This window comes from Culex pipiens, chromosome 3 (assembly GCF_016801865.2).
Source record: "Culex pipiens pallens isolate TS chromosome 3, TS_CPP_V2, whole genome shotgun sequence".
Classification (NCBI taxonomy): domain Eukaryota; kingdom Metazoa; phylum Arthropoda; class Insecta; order Diptera; family Culicidae; genus Culex; species Culex pipiens.
The window spans coordinates 105,111,342-105,121,263 of NC_068939.1; the positions used below are offsets into that span (position 1 = coordinate 105,111,342).

The 9,922-nt window shown below is 39.7% G+C and overlaps 1 protein-coding gene across 2 annotated transcripts; it reads left to right on the plus strand.

Annotated features, from left to right (window-relative positions):
- The first annotated feature begins 2,593 nt into the window (after positions 1 to 2,593).
- On the plus strand, positions 2,594 to 7,765 carry LOC120425682 (L-threonine ammonia-lyase-like). Of its 2 annotated transcripts, none has more exons than XM_039590266.2 (9): positions 2,594 to 2,833; positions 3,765 to 4,052; positions 4,757 to 4,924; positions 5,188 to 5,304; positions 6,166 to 6,402; positions 6,491 to 6,783; positions 6,850 to 6,942; positions 7,016 to 7,145; positions 7,407 to 7,765. In XM_039590266.2, exons 2-9 carry the CDS (start codon positions 3,792 to 3,794, stop codon positions 7,515 to 7,517), a joined length of 1,410 nt encoding a protein of 469 aa, XP_039446200.2. In that variant the 5' UTR covers positions 2,594 to 2,833; positions 3,765 to 3,791; the 3' UTR covers positions 7,518 to 7,765. The 2 variants fall into 2 exon arrangements, with proteins under 2 accessions (XP_039446200.2, XP_039446199.2); XM_039590265.2 differs by having other exon boundaries at positions 2,595 to 3,003.
- The last annotated feature ends 2,157 nt before the right edge of the window (positions 7,766 to 9,922 follow it).

Here is a 9,922-nt window from a genome sequence, read left to right on the forward strand (position 1 = left end):
AACGATGTTTTTCTGCAAACATTGTTATTTTAAACTTCAACGATAAAAACGACCACTAAACCTAAACCGATTTGTCTAAAAAATGGCACAGTTACTTAATATTGCCTAAAGAATCGAGCCAGAGTAGATTCTTGAGGTTGGTTTTAACAAAATTTTAAATTTTTCTTGCTAAGTAGGCTCACCTCAAGGGGAGCATTATTAAGTCAGAAACAATTTTATTTAAGCTGGATGAATGTCCTATGGAAATGATGTCTAGCCATAGAGTAAAACCTATACCTTTCTTTAGTAAGAAAGGCAAAAAGTAAATCGTTCTAAAGAGTCGTACGTTCTAAAAAGTCTGTACTATGAATGTAGAAAGAAATTTCGGATAAAATAAGAAGCGAAAAATGTTGGCGAAGGTCACCAGGTGGGCTTTTTCCCCTTTTAGGGATTTTTTTTTTTCTTTTGGTAGGTTAATCAAACGGCTCTAACTCCAGAACTAAATTATGAATCTCAATGAAAATTTGGGAGGTTATAGAGATCGAAAAATGCAATTTTTGAGACAAATAAAACATACGAAAATGAAAAAATGTGACCATATTTTCATTTGGAAACTGTGTAACTCGATGGAAAGTCTTATCACATCCGAAAACAGAATGATATTTTGAAATTTGAGCGGCAACTCGCCCAGATTCAGCACACCAGCTTTCATCTGCATTCAGAAGAATCAAAATCGGATTTCGAGGAGCTGAGAACGACACGACACAAAATTTTGCAAAATTTTACCACACACGAACATCACTCGATCTCCACGGAATTTATTTTCTCAAAATTCGAGGGTTGGAGATAGACGAGTTCTGTCAAGATTAATCGATATAGCGTAAAAAAACGATGCAGTGTGATTTTCTAGCGATTTTCCGATTAAAATTCATGCTGAATCGTCATATTTAGGAAGATGAAAATGATGTCCAGCCATAAAGTAAAACCTATTTCTTTTTCTAGTAAGAAAGGCAAAAATGATGGTAATATTTACAAAAAAAATGAATTTTGTAATGTTGAAAATTTGGTTGGTTGAATATTACTTATTTTTTGTATAATATTACTCAAAAAAGTGTAAAAATGTGAAACTGATGAATATTCATCAGAAACTGATCAAAATTCAACAGTTCGACGTCGTCGTGCTATCTTGTCGCACCCGCCATTTTGACGTTCCGAGAAAAACGCGTTTTAATGTTTGACCTTGAATATTCAAAAACGAGAGCACGCAATGTAAACAATAACAAACACGTTTTGTTTGGCTCACTATTCTGTGCATTGTCCCAAAGTTTGGTTGAAGTTGGTTGCTGGAGTCCCGAGTTATAATTACAAATGTTTACGATAGTCTAGCTTGTACGTGCGACAAACGCATCCTGACTTTCCTGGCCTGAAATCCCTTTGGCCTTTTGTCGCACTTACATCAATTTTCATGGAGTGACAAGATAGCACGACAAGATTGAAACTACTTTCATATGTAAAGTGACAAAAATGCACGGAGTTTTTTCGGTTTTTGTTGAATATCTCAGGATTGAAATCGAATTTTGGGGATCTGTGAAGGTCAAAAGGTGAGGCATTGTGAGCTGCACAAAATGTCGTTCTTAACTCAATTTGGCCCAAAATGCACGTACGACAAGTTAGCACGATGGCGACGAGTTCCTGATGTAATATTACACATTTTTTGTGCCACAAAATCTGTCACCATTTCCTGATGAATATTACCATCATTTTTTTCTGTATAAAAAAAATGTGTAATATTACATCATTAAATGATGAATTTTCATCAACTTTTGGTGAATCAGGTTCACATTTTACACAATTTTTGGGAAATATAACTCAAAAAGAGATTAGGCTGGTACAAATATTTTTAAAAGTTTTTGTCAACCCCCCCCCCCCCCCTTCAAAATTGGCCCGAAAATCAGGGGGCAAAAAAATATTTTTACATTAAACTTCAAAATTTTAATGAAAATTCAAGTGCAACCAGCTGAAATCAAATTAAAATACATTCTCCTGCGTTTAAAATAATTTTTAGCATGTTTGGGTTTATGAAAAATCTTGAGATTTTTTGAAAATTTTCGATGCAAGATCTTTTTTTTCGATTCAATTTTTGTTTTTGTCAGATCTTAGATTTTTTGAAAACTAATGATTGCAAAACAACTGAACTAGTGTAAAATGCATTTTAAAACACTTTTTACATTTAAATGTGAAGACTATGGCTTGTTATTTAAATTTTTATATTTTTTTATTTTTTTTTGCCCCCCCCCCCCCCCTTGACCTCGGCCTGGGCCGAGGGACAAACACTTTTTTAAATATTTGCATCGGCCTTATATTCAACCTACAAAATTTTCTACAATTCAAAATTCAACTTGTTTCTGCTGTGAAGATTTGACTTTTGTGAGCCATCGATTTCCTTATCAGCAGTAATAACATTCGACCTCAATGCATGAGTGAAGAAGATAAACAGATCAGAATATAACAAAAGCCGAAGTTGTTTGTTCAACAATCATCATCGGTAAATGTAATGAGTTCCTGATGCCGCTGTGACGACGACAACGACGACGATGTGCAGTTTGCTCTCGGTCTAGCCGATTGATGCAAGTAGTTCGGGCCGTACCACGCCGACGGATCGAGTCGTCTTCGAGCTAAAGTCGTTGTTGCCTCTGCGAACTGGCGTTGATTTGGCCAATTAACGCCTCCAAAATCGCACACCAAGCGTGGGAAAGTGGTTCGCCGAAATAAACGGATGGATAATGGATTAGTTCAACTTGGCGACAACTATTCGGACGGGGCACTGAGCTGACAATAATATTTTTCTTAACGCGTACGTGATAATCACGAAGGGACACGTGTATGACGTCACACTTTGAAGTGATGCTGATTGGGAATAAAATTGGATTCTGCGAGATCAAATCCGTTCAGTTGACAAGCCTTTCAAACAGTGAGCATACGGTGGGAGCGTTGCAAGAACTGGCGAATTTCAGGAACATTTAAGTGAGTTTAGTTTGGTGAAAAATAGTGAAAAATTAAGCATTAAAGTAATGTAATGCAAAAACAATGCAGTTTCACCCATTTTATAGCCAATTTATTGTGTGTTTGTGAGTGTGTACAAGTGCTTTGTTTTTAAATGACCATTGAATGATATTTGAACTATTAATTCGTCCTACTCTACTGATATGTATTGTAGGACAGAATCTTATTCTAAAGATTACGCAAGATTCTAGCAAAAGGTGATCAAAAATTACATTTTGTTTAATTGCCTTCCGTCGGACAGGGAAGTAAATGTTGGTCCCGGTCTAACCTAGAGGGTTAGGTCAATAGCTCAGTCCAGGTGTAGGAGTCGTCTCCCTGGGTCCTGCCTCGGTGGAGTCGCTGGTATGCAGTTGGACTAACAATCCAAAGGTCATCAGTTCGAATCCCGAGGTGGATGGAAGCTTAGGTGTAAAAAGAGGTTTGCAATTGCCTCAAACAATCAAGCCTTCGAACACCTAGTTTCGAGTAGGAATCTCGCAATCGAGAACGCCAAGGCAATGCTGTAGAGCGAATAATTTGATTTGATTTTTTTTGATTGATTGACTTTTTATTTTCATAAAGTAGAACACTTTAATAGGCCACATTACTGGCTATAATATTATCATTTAAACGTGGCTGAAAAAAAAATCGAATAAAACACTCTGTCTAGGAACAACTTGTCGCTGCTCAGGTGGAACAAGAAAGTGATTTGTCAACCCATCCGTTTTTGTCTCCTTCTTCAGATTGAAAATTGATTTGCAGCAGCCAGCATGAGTCAAACGGCAGCTTCTACTTCCATCACGAGCCAGCTGGCCACGGTGAAGATAACGGAAAGTGACGGGGAAGACAGGCCGGTGCCGCCGACCGAGACGAAAGCCGATGGTGCGAAAGTGATTGACAACGGAGCAGCTGAGCAGCCGGAATTCACCGACCCGTTCTGCAATGCTGATAATCCGCAGATAATCACGTTCCAAGACGTAACATCGGCCGCGTTCCGCATCAAGAAGGGCATCGAGTACACGCCCTGTCCGGTAAGAGACTAGGGTGGAGCAAAATGTGGAGTTATGTTTACTCAAAACCTTTTGTCCTAATAATTGATTTTATCAAGTCTTACAATCATGCAATTCGAATTGGGACAGCTGTTGTAGCCCTGTTACTGCACAATATTTGAATATTTTTTTCAGGTTTCGTAGAGAACTGACACAGATCAACAAAAATAGTGAATAGTTTTAAAAATTTTATGCTTTAAAGGGCTCCAAAAATTGCTGGTCCCTATTCAAACTTATTTCTCTTATCCATTCAAATCTTTTACATAACATAATTTTTTAACATCTTCCAAATCTATTATATTTTTAACCTCCAATAAAAAATAATTTTTACTTCCACTACACTCAACCCCCGCTGGTTGATCACTTTTTCGTTTGACACATTTTTAATTTGTACCCGTTGGTTGGTCAAAGTCAAACTAAAATGTGACGAATTGTCACTTTTTACAGGGCGCTCACGCACACTATCAAAACAAACGTTCAGTAGTGTGTGTGAACTCCGTATAAAAGGGGTGTAAAACTAAAAAGTGACCCCGTCCGTATGACAACAGTTGGTGTCATACCATCGGGGTTTGAGTGTATACAGCATTATCAATAAGAATAATAATTCAAATCTTTGCTCGCTTGAAAATTGATTGATTTATTTGTAACGCAAATCGTATCACATTTCTCACACCTTGTACTGACAGCGATCACACCTCTCAGAAACGCTCGATATGGATATTTACCTCAAGAAGGAGTTCCTGCAGTTCACAGGCAGCTTTAAGGAACGAGGCGCTCGATACGCACTGCTGATGCTTTCCGACGAGCAAAAGCAAATTGGAGTGATTTCCGCTTCGCTGGGAAACCACGCTCAGGTAGGTTTTTTGGGTGCCGGATCGTTTTCCAGAATTCTTTTTTTAAATTGAGTATAGTCAGAGAATAACTAAAATTTTATATGAAATCCATAAAAAGTGAAAAAATAAAACAAACTAGAAAAATCGCTCTCCACTTCAATGATTCCAATTCGTTTCAAGTGCCAAATGTAGGACGAGCTTGTTGATTCCCAATCATCGCTCTGACAGGTGCACGATGATTCACTTGTATTTTATTTTTACTCTTTCTACATCCTATTTCACAGGGCCTCAGCTATCACGGATGGAAGCTTGGAATCCCCGTAACGGTCGTAATGCCATTGAAAGCATCGCTGATGAAAATTCAAAAATGTCGGGACTACCATGCGAATGTGATCGTTCAGGTGTGTGGAACAAATTGGAGGGCTCTCGAAAAACAAAAAAAAAATCTATCACCCACGAACAATACGAAACAGAATGCAATTCACTGCTCTAGGAAATGTGTGGGAAAGGGGTTGGGGTGAATATCTAGAAAAAATATGGGAAGGATGGGTGGAATGCACTAAGCTTTATGATTTTGTTTTTTTGAATGCAATGCAAAATAAGCCGTAGTACTCAAAAGAATTTCATAGGCTTAGAATTATTTTACATGTGTATACCTTAAAGAGCTACACTTAATACCCGGTGGTTGGTCACTTATTCGTTTGACACTTTTTCAGTTTGTACCCTGTTGGTTGGTCAAAGTCAAATTAAAAAGTGACGAACTGTCATTTTTTACACGGCGCTCACGAACACTATCAAAATAAACGTTTAGTAGTTTGTGTGAATTCCGTGTAAAAGGGGTGTCAAACTAAAAAGTGACCCCGTACGATTGACAATAGTTGGTGTCAAACCTTCGGGGCTTGAGTGTATTGCATTTATGGCAACTACAAATGTCTTCAGTTGTCTGTTTCTCTTTTTGTTTTCTCTAACGCAATTGGTAAACAAAATCGGTCGGTTCTATGGTTTTAAAACAATTTACAAATAACCAAAGTCATCAAAAAACAATCATCTTGAAACAAATTTAAGGCAAAAATGAAATTCAGTGTTGGCTGACTCTATTTCAACCCAAACAGGTTTGTCCCTTCCATTATGCTGCAGTTTCAATGCATTCAACCGGTACAAGATTGATAATTGATTTCAGCGGAATTAAACGACCATGGTCCGGTACAACTTTCTGAATTCTAAAACGCACCCCTATTCCTCCTATTTTTGTGAAATTGCAGGGCTCCGACATGGGACAGGCAAAAAAGATTGCCCTCCGGATGGCGCATGAAACCGGTCTGACATACATCAACGGGTACGACCATCCACACATCATGTCCGGCCAGGGCACCATCGGGCTGGAGATTGTGGAGCAAGTCAACAGCATCGACGCCGTGGTGATTCCGGTCGGTGGAGGTGGCCTCATTGCCGGCATTGCCACTGCCATCAAGAATTTAAGTCCCCAGACCAAAATCATTGTAAGTCGTACTTTTTGTGTGTCGTTTCGAATCGCGTGCAAAAGTGCAACACAATCACTAAATCACCGGCTTGCTCATATTTCCACAGGGTGTGGAGTCGGAAAAGTGTCCGAGTTTCACAAAAGCACTGGAAAACGGAGCCCCAATCTACACCCCGAACAAAGAAACGCTGGCCGATGGGTTGGCGGTGCCACAAGTTGGGTACAATGCATTTGCCACGACCGTGCCCCTGCTGGACAAGATGATAGTGGTCAAAGAGGAGTGGATTGCCCTGGCCATTCTGCGCCTGGTCGAGCTGGAGAAGTGTGTCGTCGAGGGTGCCGGAGCTTCCGGATTGGCCGCTATCCTGGCCGGCCACATGGACGAGTTCAAAGGCAAGAGGTAGCAATTATTCTAGTCGTTATCAAACTTTGCGAAGGTAATTAAACGATTTCCATTCCTTCGTAGAGTTGTGCTGTTGGTTTGCGGTGGAAACATTGACACGACGATTTTCGGTCGTTGCCTGGAACGTGGCCTGGCAGCTGAAGGGCGCCTCCAGAGGTAATATGCAAATGGTCCGTTGGTTCTCCAATTGCTGGTGATGTTCAACAACGGTTTTTGGTCGTTTTTCCAGATTCACAGTCCGTGTCAGCGATGGTCCCGGCGGGGTGTCAAAGTTGTGCAACCTGCTGGCCGGGCTTGGTGTTTCCATTAAAGATATAATGCACGATCGAGCTTTCATTCGGGACGTACACAGCGTTGAGGTGGGTGGTTCATTTTGGCCTAGGGAGAAAGGCAAAGTTTCATGTCGGTACAAGTGCAGCTAATGGGAAAATAGATGAATTTCACCCTCGGGCTTGGAAACGTGACATTGCAAAACAACACCGCATTGTCCCACTGTCTGTGTTTGTTCATTTTTCATCCCATATTCAAATCAGGTCCCACCCGATCGAAACGGTCCTCAAGTTTGATAATTTGAGTCTTGTTCCATCCAACAACCCTTCCCATTTCGGTTCTACTTGTAGGTCAAAGTTATCTGCGAAACACGTGACTGGCACCACACGAAGGAAATGAGGAACCTGCTGCAGGAAACGTATGAAGATGTGTACTTCTACGACATGCCCATGGCCATTTGAGGACGGATGTATAATTCTGGCTGTTCCGGTAGAACTCGAGAAAACTCAGCATAGTATAATTGTTCTTTGACTTAAGAACCTGATTGAGGAAGAGTTCGTTCTAAATTTGTTCTTAACTGCTTGCAAGTTGGATTTACCCTCATTGTTCAAAGAAAGACATTTCTTCTTTTAAATTTTAATTCATGATGTCATGGTCGACTTTATTAGATATTGATGAAATAAATGATTGTAAAAACAAAACAAACAAATATTTTCTTTTGAAAGTTAAAGCAAAAGAAATATCCAACTCAGTGATTAGTTGATGTAATTAGACACAATAAAACTGTATGCTAATGAATTGAACAACTCGTGTTAGTTTGATTTGCAAAATAGCTTTAAAAAACTTTAATCAAAAATGATGATAAAGGATAAATGATTATTTTAAAAAGAACAATTTTAGTAATGAGTTCCAAATAGCAATGAGTTCCAAATAGCACTGGACCTTTGGTCCAGTGAAAACTGTCACGCCGAAGACAGCTTTTTTGCTAAAATCCTCTCAAGATTATTACATTAGCCTTCATTATACATGCTTTTCATCCTTAATGCACTAATTGATTGGGAATCGGTGCCCTTTTAAACCGCCCATCGGCAAAATACGGTGAGCTTTTGGGCATTAATGGATTACTGTTTCTCATGGTGAATCGAATCAACTTAATTGAATTCAACAGGCCAATCGCAATCCAATTTATTGATGGCGGTTGGTTTGCTCTTTTGTGGGTTGCCCATTTTCTCCGGTTTTTACTGCCCACCTTGTACAGCCTAACGGATCAGATCCAAAAAACCCGAAACCAAAAACACGCAAACCAACTAAAAGAACCCTCAAAGAGCTCATTTGCGCCATTATTGTCCACCATCAGCCATTTTGAGCGCGGTTGGATACCGGACACACGGTCCACCCGAAACCTGATATAGTCCCCAAAACCGAGCATCCTTTTGTCAATGGCAAAATTCACAACTTCGAGGCATACCATTAGCTGCGTGACGTTGACACATTGGATCAATTTCATTAATTATGATTATCGTTTAGTTATGGACCCACTTGTAATGGCCATCCGGTGTCGAAGCCGACGAAGGCTCTATTAATCATCCGGCTCATGCAAAGATGCCACGGGCTGGGAATTAGGTGATCCTTCGGAAGCTTAGCACAAAGGATTGACATTGTGTAGCTGCTTAACGCACACTACTGGACTGCGGTGGTCAATTAATCATTCTCAACTGCCCCTTCCTGTTTTACATGTGTAGTTTGCACTAATGGGAAAGTTCCGGAACACTTGGGGATGACCGCATGTGGGTTATTAGAACAGTGTTGAATAGAGTATTTGACGATTGACGAGCATTGTTTAATTACAAAAGCTTCCATAAGCTGCTGTCACATTAGTAACACGCTTATGTTATCATCCAGCTTCTTCAAAAATAGGAGCACTTCTGTGGGTGTAACAAAATTTTAAGAAAAAGATTTTTTGCTCTCTTTTATATTTTAACCTCAAACCATTCCATTGAGTAGAATAAAAGTAATCTTTTTTAAACCAGAGGAGCGAAGACACCAACTGACCATAGGATACGGATTTTATGAGTCCTTCGGTGGCGCGTTAACTAGAAACAGATTTTATCAAATTTACCTAGACCGCACTTTTTGCGTAAAGTTCTCTGACGGAGAGGGTGACTCTGGTCAACAACCGTAGCCAAAATGAAAGGCAAATTTGCTCGAGCCATGCTCCTTCTTCTCGGTCTCTGCATCCACTAAGATAAAGTTTTTATTCCGTACTTAACTTCTACTCCAACTTGAAGCCAAAGTGCCCTGCACTTTAAAGCTTTTCGAGACATCTTCTTGCGTTTCTGATACATCAAATGGAAGTTTGTATCGTTCTTGAGCACACTTGAGATTAGCAGCAGATGGATGGCTGGATAAGCAAGACTGCACCACATCTGACAGTCTGAAACTTTACTCTTAGAAAAGAACATTTCAGTTGCCGTCGTCATGTAATCCTAATCTTAACCAGTTGTTTTTCCTTCACCGGCAGCAGCCACGTGATGCTCTTCGTCTTTAAATAAAATTTCCTTAAAACTTTGCAATCCCCCCGCGGTGAGTCGCGTAAAAGTGGGAAACACTTTCAACTCATGTTACGCACGACTGATGGCAGCAAATTGAGTTTCGCGGGCACTTTCATCCCTTCAATCAATCGCTACGTTTGCATAATAATTGGAGTTTGAGAAGCGTTATTGATTTGTAGTGCGAGGATTCACTTTTTTAGAAAAATATAAGGTAAGTACGATTTTCACCACTTTTATTGCAACAAAAATAAATACCTGGCAACAATACCCAGCAATTTGCTGAAGAACAACAAATTGGTAAAAATTGTTTTGCA